The sequence below is a fragment of the Macaca fascicularis genome, chromosome 3 (assembly GCF_037993035.2).
Source record: "Macaca fascicularis isolate 582-1 chromosome 3, T2T-MFA8v1.1".
Classification (NCBI taxonomy): Eukaryota; Metazoa; Chordata; class Mammalia; order Primates; family Cercopithecidae; genus Macaca; species Macaca fascicularis.
Genome location: NC_088377.1, coordinates 140,587,777 through 140,612,650, shown reverse-complemented (window position 1 = coordinate 140,612,650; position 24,874 = coordinate 140,587,777). Strand labels below are relative to the sequence as shown.

At 35.7% G+C, this 24,874-nt stretch overlaps 1 protein-coding gene across 1 annotated transcript in view; it reads right to left on the bottom strand.

Moving 5' to 3' along the window:
- SEMA3C (semaphorin 3C) overlaps positions 1-24,874 on the bottom strand; it is a 179,540-nt gene that overhangs the window by 77,407 nt on the left and 77,259 nt on the right. Inside the window, exons 3-4 of the mRNA XM_005550371.4 lie at positions 9,627-9,787; positions 8,482-8,544 (exon numbers count right to left, since the gene is read on the bottom strand). Of these exons, the coding sequence (XP_005550428.2) occupies positions 8,482-8,544; positions 9,627-9,787 (224 nt within the window). The remainder of the gene's footprint in view (positions 1-8,481; positions 8,545-9,626; positions 9,788-24,874) is intronic.

The following is a 24,874-nucleotide window of genomic DNA, read 5'->3' as shown; positions in this document are numbered from 1 at the left end:
AACAAATATTTACTGATTACCTACTATTTGACAGGGTATAGTCAAATTCTCTGGGCATCCTTACTGAGAAAAACACAAAAATCTCTACGCTTGTAGAATGCAACTGAACAAAGTTGTCATACGTGCCCTGCTTTTTCTATTTCTGTTTTAATCTGGACTAATTCTAATACTTCATTTGAAAATGCTCTCAAATTTATACATGTCAACGCAAATATTGTTTGCCAATACTTTGCTATACATTTTCCTTTCTGCTCCATTTTTTTATTGTTAAAAGATGTATTTCCAGAAATATTAAAATAACAACATGGTTTATTCCACTGATTTATTTCAAGAGAAATATAGTGCACGGCAGATAGTAAGTAAAATGCTCTATTTCATTATTCTCATATTACAACACTGTCTAAATTTTTACGTCCTGAAACTTTATAAACATATTATTTACCTGAGAAAGTTTACAAATTAACACATAGAAGTTATTTTTTCTCAAGTTTTCCTTAAAACAATAAACACACACACATTATATAAACGTGTTCTGAATGCACCTGTGCCTATACAAGTTCCATATTACCATTAGTACACAATGGCAAACACTATTCACCTTAAGAACTGGCAAATAAAACTAAATAAAACTAATCTCCAACAAAATGCCAGCATAATGACTGCCTTCTATGAGGAATGACATAATCATTCTCTTTGCCCTGGATCCCCTAAAATATTCCCTTCTTCTCTCATAGAAACTCCTTTCTTACTTGCTCCCAGTTCAAGTAAAAGCAAGGCTGTCATTTATTCACCCAATGAAATAAAATAATTATTGCAATTCTCAATTGACTGTGACCTTGCAGGAGCACAGAAACATAGTCAGCACTAGATACACATCTCTGTGACTAAATTAACCACTGAATGTTCCAGTTACTAGCTTCACTATCCTTTGCTGACTATAATTCAATCAAGCCACGAAGTCATTTTTCTCTCAAAGAACATAATAAAATGATTGTATATTAGAGACAGTATTTTTATTAAAAACTATAAAGAAACGTATCAAAAGTTAACAGTAATTTTTCCCTGGGTGGCCTGGGTGGTCAGAAAATATATTTCGCTTTTCCCCCTGCTAGGTACCATGTATGCTCCTTTTTTTTTTTTTTTTTTTTTTTTTTTTTTTTTTTTTTTGAGACAGAGTCTTGTTCTGTTGCTCAGGCTGGAGGGCAGTGGCGCGATCTCAGCTCACTGCAACCTCCGCCTCCCGGGTTCAAGTGATTCTCCTGCCTTAGCCTCCTGAGTAGCTAGGATTACGGGCATGTGCCACCATGCCCGGCTAATTTTTTTGTGTGTGTGCTTTTAGTAGAGATGGGGTTTCACCATGTTAGCCAGGATGGTCTTGATCTCCTGACCTCATGATCCACTCGCCTTGCCTCCCAAAGTGCTGGGATTACAGGTGTGAGCCACCACATCTATTATTTAAATTATTGAAAAACTAAAACAAAATAAACGTTGCTAAAATAGAAGTTAAAATTAAAATCAATATTATTTTACATTTTCCATCATTTTTCCTTTTATGTTCATTATTACTTGCCAGCAAATATATACTTCTTTTCTTATGCAGTAATTTTATACAGGTGTTTCTATGATACATTTTTATTATTAAATAATCAATCATTAATTCTGTAGTCAAAGAAATTAATCCTTACAGACTAGACCATATACTTTATTTTTAAATCATTAAGGACTTTTTTAAATACACAGTGTCATTTCTTGACACCTGTTTATAGAGGTATCTGGAAATTGATTACGTAACTACAGATAACATGTTTCCGAAGAAAAAGCACAGATGAAATATGGTGTGTTTATAATGTGTCTATGTAAAGGGAATCTATGAGGAATGAGACGCATGCATATTTTTTCACATTCAAGTTTAGTCATTCTGGGATTCTGTATACAATATTTCAATATTTCCCCATAAGATATAAATAATTCAATCCAATTCCTTTAATAACAGGTTATGTCTCTCTCATCTTGGGTCTTATGGATGTCAATGTACTTTCACGAATTACTGGTATTGGTAAAATGAAAGAAGTCAGTAACATCTCTTTTATATTTCAAATGCACTATACTCATTTCATGTATCTATCTGCTTATTATGACTAATATTTATTTAGAGTTTATTATATCCTAGACTATGAAATAATCATATTGTATGTTTTACCTTTTATTTTTACCTTCAGAAAGTTTGATTTTTACCTTTAGAGCAGACATTTATTTAAAACTTACTATATGCTACTTAGGCACTGTAAGGTTTTTACCATATTCATTCAGGTTTTTACCGTAACTCAGTTCCTTTTGGAAAAATAAACTGTAGAGCTTTTTAAAAAAATAACCTGTCTGAGATCATATAGGTAGTAACTAAAGCAGATTTACAAACACATACATCTCTAACACTGAATCCTGTACTTTTAGCTGCTTTATAATTTGTCATTGGATGAGAAGTCCACAGTTGTTTCCTGCGGGGGTGGGGGCGGGGGACTGAATGTCTCTGCTGCCCAGGCTGGAGTGCAGTGGCACAATCTCGGCTCACTGCAACCTCCGCTTCCTGAGTTCAAGCGATTCTCCTGTACATCCTGAGGAGCTGGGACTACAGGCATGTGCCACCACACCCGGCTAATTTTTTGTGTTTTTAGTAGAGACGGGGTTTCATCACGTTAGCCAGGATGCACAGTTGTTTTTATAAGTTAATACTGATATAACTTTTTAGTTTTTATAACATTTATTAATATTCACAGAGCTCTTAATCCTTTCATGTAGATTGTTTAATTCTCATAACAATGCACCAATTTATTACTACTCCATTTTAGTGATGAGGAAATTGAGTCCCAGAGAGGTTAAATAAAGAGTTCTAGTTTTAATAAGTAACTAAACTGGGACTTGAACCACAGCCACTCTCCACTGTGCAGCTTTTCTATAGGAATCTGATTAGCAATGAACAGATTCCCACACTATCTGTTGCTCAGTGTGCTCCCTACCCCTCCCCACACACAAGACTACAAAAGGAAAAACAATTCAGATGAGTTAATTATTGAAAATTATTATCTCGGTCCTTTCCATTTCCATTGTGCTGCCTTCGTTTCTGACCTAAACTGCTGCAATAGTGTCAATTCCATCCTGCAAATATGTGCTGAAGTCATTCTACGCAAGGCACTGTATATGGTACTAGCAACACTGGAATGAATAGACTCAACCAACACATGCTTTTAGAGAAAGGAGAGCATAATGTATCAGACTGTGGTAGATACTGCAATAGGACTGTATTTTTAAAAAAATGTATTGTAGAAGGAAAGAAAGACATTAAATAATGCTGATCTGGGGTAAAGATTTGAGTAGAGGTGACATTTGAGCTGAGTCTTGCAGAATAATTTAGAGATTTTCACAGGCAAAAGCATAATAAGGAAAGAACGTTTCAACAAAAAAAATAGCATGAACAGAAAACAGAGACATGAGAGTGCAAGATTTACTTGCAGACTAGTGCCTAGAAGCGTTACAGGATAACTGTGTGATGAAATCAAGAAAGGTGTAATTACAGTTGGTCTGCCATCCTGCCATAGTCTTCAGATAGGCACTAGAGAGTACTGCAGAGAAGACCGAGTAGATTTAAGTATGCAGGTCTCAGAGCCAGATGACCTCGGTTTAAACTTTGGCTTCATCTTTTACTAGCTTTCAGAACTGAAGACAGTTACTTGGCCTCTGGATGCTTCAATCTTTGCATTTCTAAAATGGCAATGGTAATACTTGTTGTGGACAATATATTAATAAAGCAGTAGAAATAGTATCTGGAACATAATAAACACATCCAACTGTCCAATATTAGATTTGTTTTATTTGCATTTTAAAATTGATATTGTCTATAAACCCAGTGAAATGGTCAGGGCATCTGTCCTGCATAAAGCTTAGTGCAGGTCCTGACCACAGTAAAAATCCACAAAAAGTTTGGAGTATGAATGAAGCCTTAGAGACTTCAGTGGAAATAAATACCATGGATGCTCTCTTTTCATTGTTTAATTCTCTTTTGAAATGATTTCCTGGCACAATGTTAATGAAATATAAGGCTGCTAACATTATACAGCATATAATAAAATTCTATTTTTTATAAACATTTATGTCTATATAACAAAATCCTGGAAGAATATACCCTGAATTGTTAAGAGTGATTATGTTTCAGTAGTGCAATTTACTTTCTTTAACAGTGATACAGCATTAACTACGTACTATGCACTGCTCTAAGCTCTCTGCAAATATTAACTCATCAATCCTCTTAACAACCCAATAAGGTTAAGTGCTACAGATTAGCACATTTCACAGATAAGAAAACCAAGATGCACAGAAAGTTTAAGTTTCCAAGGTCGAAGAGCTAATAAGAGATGGTTTATTTTCTGTTGCTTTCTATGTACTTTTCTAGGTCTTCAAAGATTGTTATATTGAAAATATATTACTTTTATAATATAAAAATATATGTTTTAAAAATATATCCTGGAGCACAGGTGAACAGGCCTTTAAAAATATTGACTCATCATGGCCTATACTCTGCAATGACATAAATATACTTCATACTTTCTTCTTCTTGGTCTGTACCTTCTTGGTCTAGGGAAATTAATCAAGGTATTTTGATAAAGAAAATGTATTTTTTAGGAGCTTAGGATTGTATGGTCACAGAAATAGGGAAACTGATATTCTACAACTAATAAATCAAGTTTGACACCATGTGCATGTAATGTATATATATCTAAATATATATAATCCTACTTAATTTTTCAACTGTCTCCTATAGTATTTACATAGTACATTCATTAAGCCCTATCTCATGGATATGTTTGACAGCATGTGCTATTGTTTAACCTCAATTTATTTAGAGTATGAATAAAATATTAGCATTTAGAAATAAATGGAGCATGTAGGAATGTGAGTATGCAGTGGCAGGAAGAGAAATGGGAAGTAGGTTATATTCTTTTTAGCTGAGGCAGAAAATTAGCTATATTCCCACCATGAAAATTTATTTTCTTTAAAAACGTTAGTTTATTACAGAATTATGCTATATTATTACCTAAGATCAAATGTTAAATCACATTAAATTTTCTTCTTATAATTGTTATCTTGTTATAATGTCAATTAAAATTTGATACAACCAAAAAATCTGAAGGATTAAGGGATGCTTAATTCTTGTTTTATTTTTGCTTTCAGTTGTTATAGCAGTATGGATATTAATTGCTACCACTTTATGTTCTGCTTAGATGATTAACAGAGCTAAAAGCAGAAAGTTTTAGCTTAATGAAAATATACCTCTAAAATATATGCATAATAAATGTGCTACAAACATAATTAATCTAAAAGCATTAATAAACTCAGCATCTACTGTGTCCTACCCTCAAGCCCTGACAATCAGTTGCAACGATTTCCCATGCTTGTATGCACTGTGACCTGAAGGGGTGAGTAGATGTTTCCCAGGCTGAAAACACGGGAAGATTATTGAAGGACAAGAGAATCAACATCATGTAGCACATATCAAACACTGGAAGAGAGAGAGGGTACAACTTGTTCGAATTTCAATACCATTGAAATAAAAGGTTAACAAGTTCTAATATGATTACCACAAAATCTATCAAACCTTTCCTAAATATCCCAGATGTGCTTTGTGTGTATCCCTTAGCATTTATCATTTTCTCTCTGGTAGGGTAGCATGTATTAGTGGCTAAGAGTACAGAATCCAGAGTTGCGTGTGACTTAGACAAAGACCGTCCCACTTCACAGCAGCACAGCTTCAGTGTCTCGCTTTCTTAGTAATGCAGGTATTTTATCTTAAAAATACAGGTGGTGACAATAATGCCCACCTTGTAGCATTGTTATGAGGATTAAAATAAAGCACTTACAACAAGACCTGGCCTGTTCCATTAAATGTTGGGTATTTTTTCTGAATATTATTGTATATACATCTCATCATCTCCAGTACGTTATGAAGACTTAAACGTAAGGACTCCATCTAACTCACCTCCAGCTTCTTCACAACAACTAAATAATTTGTGCAAATTAAAATAATCGATTCCTGTGTTTTAAAAGTATTAGGTTATTAGATAATATTTATTCCAAGTTTTAAAAAGTTCTTAAGTATGTGGTTTCACTGAGAAATGAAAGGAGGATAGGTTGTTCTACAGAACTTCCAAAGATCTATTTCACATTATTTTTCTACCACAGGCCTTTTCTTCCCCAGAGTCTAAGTAAAGGACACTTCTGGAAGTACTTCACATGTATGAAATGAGACGGATTTGTCAGACATTATTTTCTTGCATAGACCAACCATGTATTTTTTTGATTAGTGTTTCCCAGGACTCAACAATATTGTATGGACAAACAAAACCTGTCCGGCCGAGCCCTAAAAATACCTAGGAAAGAGCACTCCATTAGATATTTCCCTTGTGTAATACAACTGGCCTTATAGTAGAAATTAAAAATATCAACAAATTACAGCATGACAAAACTATGGGAAAATGTCAGCATGTATTGAAGATTTTTATCTAATAACTTTTAATTGTCAAAAAGCAAAACAAAAACCTCAGGGTTTCTATTTTGACAAAGGAAGCAGAAACCAAATGACTTGTCTAAGAATCTTCAGAAACTCAACAGCAATTTTTGGAAATAGAAGGTACAAAGGTACCTAAATTCTGCACATTCTGCCTGTGGCAGTTCTTATGAATGGGAATTGCAAATAATTTTGAACAAAGGACAATGAAATTCAGGAACTACAGCCACGGGATATTATTGTGGCAAAAGGCAAGGCATGATCAGACACACATCAATGGGAAAAAATCCCATTAGAGAGAAAAGAAAATAGTTTAATTCATTCACAATTATTAAAATAATAGCCTCAGGGGACAAAACATCATTCTCTGCAACATTATGCTTCATTCTACCATTAGTTTCCTGGAACATCGTTGTAATATATGTAAGTGTTTTTTCTACATTTTTCTGGATTTTCCCCCCAAGATTGTGGTCTAACAGGTCCCTTGGATAGCAGATATGCCCCTGCAAATTTCTCCTGCTCACTTTTAAATTTTTCTTATTGGATAAATCACTCCAAGAACCCTTTAGTTAAGGCCAGATATCCTACCCTCCAGAGTCTTCCATGGCCCTGCCTTCAGCCAAAAATTTTTGCAACTTTACACCTGGGGCTGTTAGGAGTCAATGAAAATAAACGTTTCATTTCCTCAATCCCATATTTCCACTTTCCACAGGATTAGTATTTTTCCCATGTTTGGTCTTGTCTGATCCATCTCTACTTCCAAGACTCAGGGCACAGTCTTCACTCCTGAAATCAGTATCTCTTGACCCTACCACAAAATAAATGATTAGTCAACATTTTTTTAACCCTAAGGTGGTCTATTACTTGTTATGACCTGAGACCTGAATGTATGTGTATATACTGACTAGTCTGTCCACCCGATTACCATATTTCTAGCTTATTTCTAAATTAGTTTGTATTTCCATGCTCATTTGATTATGGCTGACTTTTCTAACAAGATAATAAAGTTGACTGGAGTTAGAACTATTTCTGTCTTTGCACCAACTATGTCTTTAGCAACTAGCTCCGTGCTAGATATATAACAGGTGCTGAATCAGTATTTATTGAGCAAATAATGGAATGAAGAAAGAAACATCTTGACCAAACTATTTTTGAAAGAGAGGGTGATTTTGATGCTTGGTTCTATTACATTTTCATTATTTGAGGCAAAATGGTGAGATGACATATACGCTCCCTTATAAATATTAAATGACGTGTACACATTAAAGATCTGCTCCACGTATTGTTTTAGAATATTCAAGAATAACAATGTACTACTTTCAGCAGTCATTTGTAGAAATTAATATAGATTTCTTCCTTGATTCTTTATTTTGAATCTCACCTAGAGGAATACAATTTGCACAAGCGTTGCATACTGAATATTTATTGATACTTGTATCTGTCTCTATTGCTGTTTCTGTGGCTATTTTTAATTAACAGAGGTACCATTTATCACCGGTGATTTATATTTACGGAATTTGCTGGCTAACCACTACCCTTTTGCCGAGAATCTTTGTTTGGAAAAGCCCACAGGGTATCTGGGAGCTGCTCCAGACACTTGCATTATCATCGTTTCAGGAGCCTGCTGAGAATTCTGCAGGTTGGATCCACTAGGAACAGAGGTTATTACTGAAATCCATCATGAAATGTATCTGAATGAAATAATGAAAGCAAGGCAAGCAATTTTTGCCCAGTTAGGAATTCTGAAGTGACAGAGAGCCCGAGAGTTCCAGTCTCCTCAATGTTTAGGTGTTTAGCCTGTGTCCAGCCAAAAATTTAAAACACCACCATCCTTTGTCTCATTTTTGGCTTCCCTCAAAGTACATGGATTCGAAAACCAAATATTTAAGTTAGTGGGTTTTTTTTTTTTAAAAAAAAGCACTTACTGTGGGATCTTTGCCAGCCATTTTGCATTCTTCAACTTTGATTGTAGATGCTGGCCAGAAAACCTGCTCAGAAAGAAAAATAAAGGTTGCATAATCTCACTTGGACGTATGACAGCCCAGTACTCTTCATTTACTTTTTGTTAACAGATTTATTTAAGGTGATCCTATACTAAAACTTTAAAATTCTCTCTTTTTATGAATTCATTAATATTCTATTAGTTTAACAATTACAATTACTTTTTATTTCTTCCATCAGTGTTTCCTTTCACAAATGCTTTTCAATAACGTATGTTCATTTACTGATTGTATATTAAAACAATTATTAACATAAATGTGAACGATATAATTTTTCACTCCTTCTGACGTACTACACTTTTCCTAACTGCTTATATGACAGTAAATTTACATTTACATCTCTTTCTCAGTTAATATTATTTTTGGTAAATCACACAGCCAGGCTAGATTTACATAAGATGGGCCCCTAGGTACTTCAATAGCTAAAATAACTTGGATGAAATCCAAGAGATTCTCTCTCTCTCTCTGAAATACTGTGCTAGTATTCTAAGTAGTTGCAGCCTTGGGTCCAGTCTGGCAATAATCATTAATTTAGTTGTCAGTCCATTGCCTATGTTAACACTTCCGCAAATGCGGAAGTCTCCTTGTTGTAATAAATTTATAATTAATCTACTTGTATTTCTTTACTCCAGTGAAGCTCAATTTTATTTCCTCGTGAAATAGAATGATAAATATAGGCCACACTGGATCAAGTAACAGCATATTTAATAGCTGTTTTCCTTTCAGGCCCTTCATGGGTTACATGGAGATGACAAAGTAGATCTTCCTTTTCTCTGACCATTTCTTTCATGCACTACTCTACACTCCTTTTTTTCTTTCTTTATATATTTACACACAGGTGGTATTTTCTCAGTTAGCTCCGGGTTTTGAATTGTTAAAAACTATGGAACTAGACGAGGAGAACTGAACTTAGTATCTTTTCAGTCCATGAAAAAACACTAACTTTCATAGTAACATGGGACCAGTATTTTCTATTGCTCTAATAAAATGCATATTAATTTTTACTTAATGCTTTTTAAAAAAGAGAACTCAAAAGGTGGACACTGGCCTCGTGAAAAGGATAAACTTACACTCAAAGGTTCTTGACTTATATTGTTAATATTCAGGGAAAGAATATGATCTTTGCTTCCCACATATATCCGGTCCTGATCTTCATCCATTAATAAAATCCTGTAGTCTAAAGGGTAGTGGGAAAGGCTGAAGTATTCAGAGGTCTTGGTTTCTCGAAGTTCTGAAAGAGTGAACAGCACAAGTATAGATGGAGCATCCTGGTTCTATAATTCTATTATTTTAATAAAAACCATTATGCAAATATTTACCAGAAAAAGTCAAGGTACATTTCCTTCTACAGTAAGAAATTAATTTTAAAATAGAGTTACGGGCTAGTTTCCTATAATCTCAGCACTTTGGGAGGCAAAGGTACAATGGTCACCTGAAGCCAGGGGTTCAAGGCCAGCCTAAGCAACATAGTGAGACCTTGTCTCTACAAAATTTTTTTTGAAAAATTAACTGGGCATGGTGGTGTGTGCCTGTAGTCCCAGATACTTTGGAGACTGAGGTGGGAGGATCTCTTGAGCGCAGGAATTCGAGGCTGCAGTGAGCTATGATCGTGCTGCTGCACATCAGCTCTGGCAAGAGAGCGAGAGACCCTGCCCCCCTCCCAAAAAAAAGTTATGCTAATGGACATTTTAATTCATTATATTTATGCTGAAGTAAAACATAAGTCAGTAAGTGCAATGTTAAAGTTTATGGTAATAATATGTGATTACAAAATCAGTCATGTTTGCAATAATCTCAATTCTGTTTTATTACTGGACATCATCAACTTAAAACAAGTTAAGTTAAACAACCAAAAAAAAAAATACAGTGAGCAGATTGAACAGAAAACAAAACCAATAGCAGTGTGATTGTCTTCTTATGCTCTATTAATGTTTTATTCTTGGACTCTATTTATTCATCATTTTAGGATTGCTATTTCCTACTACAAATATTTGCCTTACATCCCAACATAATTCTAATTAGTCCAACTTTTTTTTTCTATAAATTACTTGAAAGTAGATGTACTTTCAAGAGGCAATGTTATTTTTAGCAGAATAACTATGCATATATCTAACGAAAATATATGAATTTTCAGGTATCTAAATATTCATATTTTCAGTATCCTCAATGGTTAGTGACTCACTCACTCATTTAGCTTCTTTCACATTGCCTAAGTGCCTTTGAAGGTAATGAATGTATCGTGACATTCATGATACATTCTTCAGTCAAAATGCTCCTCTGAAGGAGTGGAACTTTAGACCTTTCTATTCAAATGGTTCAGGATTTCTTTGTTCTTTTGATTATAATCTGAAGAATGACAAACTCTAAGAAAGAGACTGCTTTTTGAGACTACTGCTTCCATGATGAACTGTTCCTAGATTTTTAGGCGTTGAATTACAAACACATTTCTAAAAATTTTGATAGAGCTGCAGTTTGACTTAAACCGAAATTAAAATGACACAAATTCTTATAGAAAGTCATGGACTATATTCCATGAGTACTTGGGCCATAGCCCATATGAGAAGATACGGAAGTCACAAATTTAACCTATTTTCTGGGCACATTTGTTCAGAATGTCTGCCATAATATCCTGCAAGTAGTTTTAGCCAATAATCTGAAAATTCCTGGAAGAATAAGAGTGATAATGAAACCAGGTTTTGTTGCCAAACTTCCTGTGATACTGAACAAGTTACTTAACCTCTCTGTGCTTTAATTTCCTCATTTATAAAAGCAATCATAGTACCTTCTGCCAAGAGTTTCCATGGAAATCAATTTAATTGACACATATAAATGTGTGAAATGAGTGACAAGAGATAGTATTCAATAAATTATAATTATTGTTATTAAGTTTGGATCATGATTTTTAAGAAAAATATGAATTTAGATAAAATATGTTTTCCTACGTTTTAAAAATTTTGGGAGCTAAATCCGTAAAATTATTAAGACATAATCTTATAGCCTCAAATTTACTGTTCATACAACAATAGTAAAATACAGGATTTTTTTATGTTGGAAAAAACAATCAAGAGGTTAGAAAAATATTTGAGAAGAATCTTAAAATGTAAGATCATGACAGTATACAAGGACAAAAGGCAGGTCATTAACATCAAGGGCCTGGATGAAAGATCTGTGGAAACAGGGGGCTTGGGTGCTGAGCATGGTGTAGCCTGCTGACTTTCCAGTTACTGAGCCTCCCTAGGAATCACAGAGAGGTGACACGGTTGGCAGGTGGTGCCACAGCCCAGAAACTGAAACAGCTTCCTTCATGAGGAGAGCAGGTAAGGGGAGAAGGAAATCCTTCAGGAAAAAATCAGCCCATACCAGACTAGAGGTTAGGGCTAATAGAAAAAAATCCATGAGCTGAGAACATGGGAGAGACTACACAATCAAAGCAAGTATCACTCTAAGGTTGGAGAGGACACAGACTGCCTTGATTCTGTCTAAAATCCAGGTGTTTTGTAAAGCTTGCTTTCATCTCAGGGCTATGATTCATGGTTGGGTAAGTCTTCTGTAAAACACCAGGGGTAAGATATTGCTTGGGCTGCTGGAATACACATTCAACAAGTAACTCTTAATAAATAATTGTGGAGTGACATACACAGACTAACATAGTAAAATATAACTGAGTTCATGGCCTCTGGGGCTCAACCACTGGAGTCTGGATTCTGGCTCTACCATTTCATTTCTAGATGTACTTGGCAAGTGCCTTTATCTCTCTGAACTCCAGTGTCCTCATCTGTAAAATCAGGATGATAATATTATCTACATTATGGGGTTGTTGCGAAGTTTAAACTGTTGTCAAGTTTAATATACATAAAGTTTTAAAAAGAGTCCCTGAGCTATAGTGATGCTGGTTACATGGGTTACCTATTATTATAATTTGGGGCAAGACATCAATCTTCAGCAAGCAAAGTCAGAGCAATTTCTTATGCAGGGAAGAAAAAAATGACTAGAATGCCTGCTTTAGAGTTAATATTAATATATTCAATATTTATTTTTTTACAAGTAGAATCTACTCAAATTAATCAGGAGAACACAATAATAAAATAAGGCATTTTTTAAGGAAAATAATTTGAGTATGCAGAGTAATTTTTTAAGTATATAAGCTGAAAAGACTAAAAGACACTATTCTAGTAGTTGAGATATTATATTGATGAACACCTGATATGCTAAAATGGAAAAGAAAAACTGATGTGAGAAACACCTAAAACAAAGAACTTGGAATGATTTTATATAGGTTTTGGCTAGGGGTAGAGGGAAGATTGGGGTAAATTCCCCTTAACATTGAAAGCTAAGTATAGGAGAAATGAATATGCCCTTACAACTTTTGAGAGATCTGAAAAGGAGATATATTTGATAGAGAAAGTACTTAGGTATGGATAGGTTAAATTACATTCAAATCAAAGCAGAAATTTTCCACAAGAATGTAGAATTAGATAAGGAATTTAATTTTGCCATTCCAAAGAGCAAATCTTCAGGTAGAGATGTTCAGTTACTTTCATGGATGATTATATGGAATTCTGAGAGTAGATACACTCTCTGGGGAACAGTGTATCTAAAAAGCAAACCAAAGCATAGAGATGAGTTGGTTGTTAGATACAAAAAGGGAGCTGGAAGGTGATTCATGATGTACAGGAATCAGTTTGACATTGGGAAGAGAGTACTCAATTGGTGTCACAGTTCCGAGTTGAATTTCAGTTTCATCACTCACTACGTCTATTATTTTGGGAAAACTAGCTCATTTCTGTTTTAATTTTCTCATCGATACATTGGCAATAATAACACCAAGTTCAAAGTATGTTCCACCAGCCCATAGTAGAGGATCAATACATGCTCCTTTCATCAAGAGACACTGTTGATTATCTATCTAATAGATACTATTCTTTTCTCCCACCTTGACAGGGCTGTTCCATGACAACCATACTGGCCCCATTCTTCTAGCCAGCGAGTGTTTTAAATACAGCCATGTGAACAACTTTAGCCAGTGAACTCTGGAGGGAGGGCTTCTGCATGGCTACTGAAAAAAGGCTTATTGAGTCTTAAAAACTGGCACACAGAAAAGAAGAGGTGATTTCTTTTTCTGCCTCTGGACATTGGTATGTGACTATATGATGCTTGCAGCAATTGCATCTACCAAGAAAGTTGCTTGCTGAGAATGGCAAGCAGAAATGTAGAAAAAAAGTCTGGATCTTTTAAGAAATTGAGTCACTGAATTAACAGGAATTCCATTATTAATGGAATATTCTGTTATATGAAATAAAAATAAATCCTTGCAGTTTTTAGGCACCTTGAATTGAAGTTTTCTTTTTCTGTTTTAGAGATAAATACTAACTGATATATCTTTTGAGGGTCCACAATGCCTACTACCACTTTCTCACACTTTCTCTCATGAGGAAAGTTTAGTTTTGATGTTTTTTCCAACACATTATTTTTTCTTTTTCCCTTCTTTTTCTAATCTGTACTGAAATAAAACCAAGAGTATGATCTCAGCTGGAAAAATAGGCTCAACTAAATTTTATTTGCAAGTAACAAGCAAACAATTGCAGTTCTCCTCTTTACCTGTTTCATTAGAAAATCGGCAATCCAGGCCAGGCATGGTGGCTCACGCCTGTAATCCCAGCACTTTGGGAGGCAGAGGCGGGCCGATCACGAGGTCAGGAGATCGAGATCAGCCTGACCAACATGGTGAAACTCCATCTCTATTGAAAATACAAAAATTAGCTGGGTGTGGTGGCAGGCGCCTGTAATCCCAGCTACTCAGGAGGCTGAGGCAGGACAGCCTCAATTCTCCTTCTGAAGCAGGAGAATCGCTTGAACCTGGGAGGTGGAGGTTACAGCGAGCCGAGATTGCACCACTGCACTCCAGCCTGGGGTGACAGAGTGAGACTCCATCTCAAAAAAAAAGAAAGAACAGAAAATCGTCAATCTATCGCATTAATTCAAATACCGCAGGGAGCAATAGCTACATCAACTTAAGACCTTTCTGGTCCAGGGATTTTTATCTAGTTTTCCAAGCCATAAAGCATCTTCAAATTTAATTACCTATAGCTCACTGATAGTTGACAGCTGTTAATCAGGGAGATTTACTTCAGAAGTGCCCTTGTTGTAATAAAAGCCTAGGCTATTTTGTTAAAATGCTATTTAAATTGCTGTTAGTAGTCATAATTGAACCATATGACTTGGGGAGAGAAACAACTTTTTGTTAGAACACAGAGATGAGCTCAAAGCAATGAGAATTTTATTTATAAAAACAATGACCCAAGAATCTATCATTTCGTTTCACATAGATCCAATTTAAGTAAATGAATGATCCAGTGATTTGGCCACGGTTATAGAAAGTGACTGATGTAATGATTTGGCTACAGTGAGAGAAAAACATTACAATGACTAGTCCATCATCTAAACAAGGCAAAGAATGGCATTGTCATTCCATAATGCTGTCATCCTTTTTGAAGCATATGAGCTACAGCTATTTGTGTTGTTTCTCAGGACATGCTCAGTTAATGAATAAGGGACTCTGGCTGAGAGTATGTAGTATTAGAAAATGCAGTGGCTCCACAAAGAGCAGCATAGGTCTCCTGGCCCCTGGGAAAATCTCCCAGGAAACAGCATTAAAAAAAAAAAATTCTGCATGTTTGTTTCCCATAATCCACATTATTGTACAGCTCCATGATGGAAAATTACTGTAATGTCTTCTACACCAATGTTCCCTGGGGTAAAATTTGCCACATAATATGCTTACCTAAAATTCATGTATCTACATGAACTTTTCTTTGTAATAGAAACCACTGTGAAGCTTGAGAATTTAACCAAAGGTGGAAGAACAATAGGTTTCCCCAAAATCTAAGCCCTGGCAACAGAAGCTTCCGGAGCTACCTGAGTATAGTCAATATATTGTTACAGCAATTATAGCATAATTCAAAATACAGTAATATATTATGTCTGTCAATAACACTCTATTACTATTCATGAAAGAACAAACCTTTGTTCTCTGTTAAGCCAGTCAGTGATCTTAATATTTTTGAATTAACTAAGTCACGAAGAATCTCATTCATGCACTCAAAAATGTGATCTTGATAAAGGAAGGTAGAAAGTTTAGGGTTTTATTTTAGAAATATTTTTTATAGTTGTCCCTTGGCCATCTGCGGAAGATTGGTTCCGGGATACCCTACAGATAGCAAAATCCAGGATGCTCAAATCTCTGCTTCAAAAGGGCAGAGTACTTGTATATAACCTACCCACATCCTCCCTATACTTTCAATCATCTCTAAATTACTTAAAATACCCAATGCAACGTTAATACTATGTAAATAGTTGTTATACTGTATTGCTTTTAAAATGTGTGTTATATTTATTGTAGTATTGTTATTTTTTATTTTTTTCTGAATATTTCTGATCAGTGGTTGGCTGAAACCATGGATGTGAAACCTACAATTCAGAGTGCCAGTTGTATACCTGTCAAACTACACAGTAGGGTAACTCATTCACTCAGAATACTACATTGTCTTCAGCCTTTTATAAAATTCAAAAATAGGTAAAAGATTACTTGATTGAAAATCAATTCCCAGGAGTCCCTGGATTCGAGACATATGCAGTAATTACTCATTAATTTAAAATTTATGATGTTATTAATTTATTCAATATATATTTATTGAGTCCTTATCCCAGCAGGCTAGACATTTTGCTGAAATAAGAGGACAGAAATAATGAAGATACCATGTCCTAATGACTATTTCATTGCTTACCTAACATTCTGTTATTCTGTTTGGCTAGTCCATCAAAACATTCTTCCCATCATAAACCTCAGATCTGCCTCAGGCAGAATGTACATCTACAGATTTCAAAGTAAATCCTTAGGATATCTTTTACTTCAGAGATATTGCTACTGACAGGATAATTGCCTCTTTTGAATGTCTTATCTCAGAAGAATTTCAAGTAGAGTGGGCTCAAGTGACCCATCCTCTCTCCGAGGCTTATTGTTTTGAAACTGGGTTAGAAAGTGAACTTCACCTGTCTATTTATAAAAACAAATAAATAAATAAAGACAAGCAGTGAAACTTCAGCAGACTGAAACTACAGCTACTAATTCCTAATGTGAACAAAGACAACAGAGACCAGAGGGCATGTTGTTAAAACCACATTTGCTCAAAAATTATAGCCCTGGTCGGGCACGGTGGCTCACGCCTGTAATCCCAGCACTTTGGGAGGCCAAGGTGGGTGGATCACGAGGTCAGGAGATCGAGACCATCCTGGCTAACACAGTGTAACTCCATCTCTACTAAAAATACAAAAAATTAGCCAGGTGTGGTGGCGGGCGCCTGTAGTCCCAGCTACTTAGGAGGTTGAGGCAGGAGAATGGCGTGAACCCCGGAGGCAGAGCTTGCAGTGAGCCGAGATCATGCCACTGCACTCCAACCTGAGCAACAGAGGGAGACTGTCTCAGAAAAAAAAAAAAAAACAGACAGACAGACAGCAGTGAACACAGAATGTCTCTCCCAGGCACTGCATCAGAGGGAAGATTAGCAAACACACAGGTGCCTAGAAACAATGACTCTCGCCCTGGTTTGTCCCAAACAGCCCCAGCTTGTGCCCATTTCCCCAGCATCATTATCACTAGTGCCCTCTTTCATTCTCAAAAGACTCATGTTTTGGATGTTAAAGTGTATGGCCGCTCTACTTTTAAGCAACCTCTTAATTATCTTCAATGGTTTTCTATTAGTTTTAGTAAAAATTTCAAAATTTTAACCCTTTCCCATTTAGAACAGAAAGTGGAGCATGCTGCCAGTGCTCATTTAATTTTACATAAACATGCTGTTTGAGGCTGAAGCAAATCTGACTGATTTTCGCTGTGAAATAAAATACAAAACTGTTCTTGCAGTTATTTCTAAACAGAGCTAACATCAGAATCATCTGAATCTTCAGAATCATCTATTTCGCAAACGTCGGATTAATCAAATCAATCTTCGGCCAACAACTGTTCAAGATGTTAACATCACACATAGGAATGCTACGTTTTCTGGGATTTGACATTTTCAGGAATTGAGAATTACTATATTTCGTGAATTGAAATACCACTACTAAAAACAGAATACTATAAACAGAATAAGTATTTTGTTTCCTAAGTCGATACACTAGAGTGATGCGAAAATAATAATAAAAGTGAGATATTTTGTGGCAAAGTTACCTTGGGGTAAATGCTGTAGCTCCAAGTATTTTCGGAACAAACAGGAAAGGGTTAACATGGCCCTCCAGGCCTCCTATGATCTAGTTCCAGATTACCTCACCAGAAATCTTAATCGTCACTGTTGGCCTATTCTTTGTTCTTGCTCTGCTGGCCTTCTTTTTACATCTTGCTCCTTTTTGGCCTCAGGACCTTTGTACATGTTATTCCTCTTGCTTATAAAATTCTTCCTGCCTTTTTCTAATTCATACTTATAATTTGACCAATAGATTTGATGTAATTTAAACAGGGCTGTCTCATAAAAGCTCTCTCAATCCTTTAGACAAAGTCAGGTCTCAGGTCCGCTGATATATTTGCTCCTTTCCCTCCTTGGTTTTCTTTTCTCTTGAAGGCCACCTGGAAGGTCACCTGAAATAGTCTAAACTGTCCTGGATTGGGGGGTGAGGGACTACACTATGACTTGCTGAAACCTACCTTGTTTCTGTACAGTTTTTAAGTAGAAATTGGCTCTAAACATGAAACACAGATCTTTGTGCATTCACATTCTACCTTTTTTTTTGTTTGCTATATTGATTTTTATTATTTTTAAATCATGGTGAATTAAAAATACGAGCATAAATGAATCAAATGGAAAAAATGTCATCAAATTTCAGAAAATCATGGTTTACATGAAATATTAATAATTTATCACTATTAAAAAGTAGGGTGTGTATGGCTGGGGTAGGCGAAAGGCTTGGCTTTGGAAATAGTTGACCAAGGCTAAAGTTCTAGTTTCACCTTTTGCTGGTACAGGGTTTCCCCCAACACCACCCTCCAGAGCATTCCCCTTAGGTCCCGCATCTACAATATAAAAAGAGAATGAGAATATTTTGGAACCAGAATAATCTCTCATGTTCTGTATAGCAACAAAATGTCTATAAAAATAATTCCTTTTTCACTGTTTGCACATATTATCTATTGTTGTGGGATATTTGTAAAGCTAATGTAATCCTTCATATTACCATACATCTTATAGGAAAAAAGGTCCTATGTAAAAACCAATCTCAGAAGTATAGCCACAGTAATACAACTGTGTATTTTCTACAAAGATGAAGCTAAACCAAAAACAAGGCTATCTTGTTCCCCTACTATATTAGTCCATTTTCACACTGCTACAAAGATACTGCTTGAGACTGGGCAATTCATGTACAAAAGAGGTTTTAATTATCTGTTTCACATGGCTGTGGAGGCCTCAGGAAACTTACTATCACGGTGGATGGCGAAGGAAAAGCAAAGCTCGTCTTACTTGGTGGCAGGAGAAAGAGAAAGAGCAAGAAAGTGCAACACTTAAAACGCTCAGCTTTCCTGAGAACTCCCTCACTGAGAATAGCATAAGCAAAACCACTCCCATGATCCAATTACCTCCCACCAGGTCTCTTCCTTGACACATGATGATTACAATTGAGATGAGATTTCAGTGGGGACACAGAGCCAAACCTTATCACCTACCAAAAACATATTCCGTTTGTGTTGTGTAATTCAATTAAATTGAGAATTCTAAACTCTGATTTCCCTGTCTCTAAGCTCACTTGGAAGACATGGCCAATCTTTTGTTTCTTGTGTGGTAACTACTGTCTGGATTCTAACTCAGGGTATGAAGAATACACAATTAGGGAATATCTCATATGTCTTGAGAGACTCTGAACTGGCAGTAAGTAACTTCTAAAAAGTAGAATAAAATCTGAATCTATCACTAATCTATACAAGGACAACACAGATGAGCTATCAGTATCAGTGATATTCATACAGCTAGGAAGGCCTCAGTTTCAGAGTTTCCACTTGAGATATCAACAAGGCAGATAAACTCATAGAGGAGGAAACACTTCATCTGACACCTGCTTTCTAGACCTGCTGGCACGTCTGAAAAAGCTTTACTTTGAGGCAAGGTGTTCAAGAACAGTGGTTCCAAGATGGTTAACAAAACAAAAGCAGATACCTAACAACAGACAGAGAAAAAAGTGGGTACAGAAGAGAAATGTGGTATCAGTTGGAGCTCGGTGTAAATAAGTGTACCTCTTCTAAAGAAAGTATTACACTGTCATTACAATTTTTTTGGTAAAAATGTTAAGACATAGAAAACATTTTCTCATGTGCTAAAGTTATAAAAGCAGGCTATATTCAATATGAAAACAAGTGTTAAAGATCATTCACAAAAAATAAGACTTGTAGGGATATATTTTAAAACATTTATAGCAAAGCCCTTGGATGGTGGGACAGAAATATAAAGACAGCCAATATTTCAGACCAATGTGTGTGCATTGGGGAAGGATGATGAGCTGACATGGTGTATCATGTCAGTAAAACCCCAGAACACCGAGAATCTAATAGACTCCATTCCTCAAGCACGTCCCTTTAAGTGACCACACTGGAACCACATATGGAAAGAGTCTTACAGCAACATTTAACACTTGTCTTTCGCAAAATTTATACTATTTGCTGGATTTGTATGCTTTCAATATAACTCCCTTGACTATATTGTGGGCTTCCAGTGGGTACTTTTAGTCAGCATACTCAATTATAGCAAGGATAGGAGATCCTATGTGCTAAGTGAAGTCCCTTGTCCCTCTCATCCTCATAAAGTTCTGAACACAGCCCACAGCTCTCTCTGACATAATGCTTGTGTTTATACATAACACAGCCCACAGCTCTCTACGATGTACTGCTTGTGTTTATATGTAACACAGCAGGCTGTACACAAAATAGAAATATTCTTTGAGACATATATTTATTCATTCATTCAACAGATAGTAAAAAGTCCAGGTGTGGTGGCTCATGCCTGTAATCCCAACATTTTGGGAGGCAATGGCAGGTGAATCGCTTGACTCCAGGAATTTGAGACTAGCCTGGACAACATGGCAAGACCACGTCTCTACAAAAAATGGAAAATTTTGCAGGCCTGGTGGCATGCAACTGTAGTCCCAGTTATTCAGGAGACTGAGGTAGGAGGATCACTTGAGCATGGGAGGTAGAGGCTGCAGCGAGCTGTGATCACACCACTGCACTCCAGCCTAGGTGACAGAGCACTTGTCTCCAGGAAAAACAAAAAAGAGACAGAGCGCGATGGTAAACGCCAGGAGCTAGGTAAAACTATGAAAAAAATGTGATCTCTCTCTCAAACAGGATATAATCTAAAGTGGAGGTACACAAGCAACTGCAGTATAAAAAGATGACCTCAGAAATTGAGGAGGATTAAAGAATGAAGATTAAGTCTTCCTGGAAATAAGAGAGAAATCTTAGACAGAAGGAAGTACTTGTTCTTGTTTCTCCATTCAATAAATATTAACTAAGCCACTCAATATTATACTAAAAATCACAGAAATAAATGTACAAAGTATAGTAAAAGAGAGGGTAAGTGTTTAAGACAAGGGCTTTACATCATGGCTGTGGAAACAGTCAAGTAATCTTTGACCTGAAGGATAAAGTTGAGCTAATAAAGAAATAAGCATTTTCCAGGGAGTAGAAAAAGTTTATGTAGAAACCCTCAGGTGGGAGACGCAAAGGATGATTAGAAGTCTGGGGGGTTGATCAAGAAGAGGATTAGAGTGGGGTTTTCTCGGCAGAAACAAGGAGCCAATCAACACGGAAAGAGACAAACTTCTTGACTGTTAAACCATAGGGGTTAATTTTTCCCAAGTCACTTCAGATGCCAATGAAACAAATCTGAGCAAGTACCTACCGTGATCACATACAAGTTTGCTAGAAAGACAATTCTGCTTAATGAAGAATTATTGAGAGCAAGACTGCTTCATGATACAATATTGAGTAAAGTAGAATAAAAATATTTTGTATTCTTAAACTATTGTATGGCTGCACATAAATAAATAAATGTTGAAAAAAGTCTTGACAAAAATGCAACTGATAAATATTCTCATAATCCTGGAGGCTCATTTCAATGCCCTGTCAGTTAAAAGGACTGTAATTATTCTTTGATCAAGAATCAGGCTATTCAAACTTTCCTTATAGACCACTGTAATTTACATATATTCTTATACAGGAGTCTAGCTGCACGGCACTTCATAAAATGCGGAACTAGGCAATGACAGAAATATCAATATCTAACTGGAAAACAGTTCTATGTTGGCAAAAAAATACCCATCTTTAGATTCCTTCAGAATGATGGAGGACCACCCACAGCTTTCAGTAAGACAAACCATTTGAAATTTAAAAACTCAGCTCTCCCCACCCACAAAAATTCTTGAACTATGCTTTCACTTGATTCATTCTTAAACTCATTTTCTTTTGAACACAGGAAAAATATTATAAACTATATACCACAAAACCTCAAATGTAAAGGTCCAGACTTTATGAACAAAGAGATGGAGAGATGTTTTCCTAAAAAGACAGCTACTTTGTCTAAATATTATTTATTTCAATGTGACTCATTGTTTAGCCAAGTTACTACATTTGGCTTCAAAACAAGACACAAGTCTGCAGAACTGCAGAGGACAGTGGAGACATGTTCATTTAACTTTAAACACATCTGTCAGTCATTCTACGCAGAAGCTCCTTTTCTTCCTTTTTTCTTGTTTCTCCCCCCCGACACTGTCTAAAATACAAGGTCAGTGACTCTGCAGTGCTCAGCTGCTGGAGCAGAGATTTAAACAGTCCTTGGGAGTGGGCTTCTACATAGTAATAGAGCCACCCTTTAATTCTTTTCAAGGGAAGCACAAAGGATGCAACCATGTTTCCTGCAGCTTTGAAAGCCCAAGACTCATCATATATACAATGGCTTTTCAATGTATATCCAAGACATTTCTTTTACCTTCGTGCTAGAGTGGGAAACCATTTGTTTCCAAAATTCACGTGATGGTATTTTGAGATGGCATCACTCAAGCTTTCAAAAGAGATCAGTGTTGCACTTTGCTGTTTTTGTTCTGGAAACATAATATTTACCATTCTTGCATGTACTTCAAGAAGAATAGCAGAATATGAGACTCAAAAGTTTATTTATTTTACAAAATGCTGCCACCCCATTGAGACAAACATTAGCCATGACTTTCTTTTTAATTTTCAGTAAAATCTTTTGGTGGAAATAAGGCGCATTTAAAAGAGGAAAGGACAAACCATAAGAAACCCAGTTTGACCTAAGTATTAACAGCTTATGGTCACCTTTTTAATGCAGAGGGAAGTTTCACTTCACTGACTTACAGACATTTTTATACCTGAATCTCAAAAAGCAACACATTTTACTAGGCAAAATGACAGTTATAGATAGCTGAGGTGTTATTTGAGGGACTTAACATTAAACACTTTAAGTAACTTTACAAGATTAAGTCAAACAAGCCATATTATGCCATATAATCAGAAGAGCAAATAAACAGGGCTCTAGTTCAGCATCTATCTTTTGCTTCTTTTCATCAGAGACATATAAATTGTATTCCCTAATTTTAAAACTCTGCAAGCTTTGTTACTTCATCGACAGTGAATATGAAAAGAACAAAATTATCTTTGCACATCCAGGTGTAAAATTAATTCAAGTTAGTACATTTGCAGTCCAAAAATCAGTTTAACCTAAAACATAAAATTAGAGGCTGGGAGTTGATGTGTGGGTGGGGGTGCAGATAAAGAGAAGTTGGTTAATGGATACAAACATAGAGTTAGATAGAAGTAACAAGTTCTAATGCTCTATAGAAGAGTAGGATGACTACAGTTAACAACAATGTATTATATATTTCAGAGTAGCTACAAGAGAGGACCTGAATTGTTTCCAACACATAGAAATGATAAGTACTCAAGATGATGGATATCCCAAATAACCTGACACTATCATTACACATTCTATGCATGTAACAAAATATCACGTGTACTCTCTATATTATCTATCAGTTAAAACACAAATTAAAACTTAAAATAAGACTCTTTTTCTGTGTGTGTGTGTTTAGCTTAATGCATTTTCCTGGAACAAAGTCTGGCTTTTGAAGACAAATCTATTCTCAAATCTTGGCACTGCATCTGACTAGCTATGCGGCTTTAGGCAACTTAAATTATTAGTGCCTAAGTGTTCCCACCTGTATGATGAAAAAATACCTATCTCATGGGACCACTGTGCTAACTGAATGAGAAAGTAAGTGTGAAACACCTGGAGCATAGTAGCCATCACTCACAACTGGTAGGCTAGTCATGCAAAGATAAGAGTTTCAATTTTAAATAGGGTATTTGTACCCTAGCTTTAGGGCATTACTCCAGAGTTGTTTTCTAAATTAATCCTGCTAAATAAAATCTATTGAATTAACATTAATTTGTATTGAAATGTAATGAATGCACCAATAAAAATCATTACAATATCTCAACAGTCTAGGAAAAACAATTTTCATTACAACACAAAAGTAAATGAGAGGAAATTTTTCTTACTCTTTATCCAGTCTGCCTAATTTAAGTTACCACACACACTACCTAAGTCCTACTGAGAACATACAAAGTACCTATAAAGTCTCTAAGAGGAGTTTACAAGCACTACCTCATTTACTCTCTACAAAAATGTTATTAACTAAATTTTATTATATTCTCCATTAAATATATAAGAATACTGCAGATGAGTCGTGGGCACCTTTCCCAAATTTTGAATGTTAAGTGCCAGTGCCCACACTCTCCTGTCCCCATGGAGAATGAGAATATGCTCAGCTGAGGCACTTGGTCTCCATCACTTTTCATGAGTATAGCTGTAGTCTTCAAGTTTTAATGCACATACGAAATATGTAAGTTGCTTATTAAAAATAAACGTGCTGGTCAGTGCCAGTTTTATGCTATAAACTGAGATCCAACAGTTCTCCCAGCAAAACCTATCTGACCAATTGTCATATTAGTATTATTAATGATTATATTTAATCAAACATTTGTCCAATAATATTTTCTAAGATTTTACATAAATTAACATTTATCCTCATTACAGTCCTATCTGGTATACAGTGGTTCAGAGTGTGGGTCCTGAGCTTGACACTTACTTGTTTTATCATCCAGCAAAGTTACTTAATTTCCTTGGAACCTCAGTTTACTTACCTGTAAAATGGGAGTAATGATATTATCTATCTCATGGGTTTCTAATTAAGATAAAGCAAATTA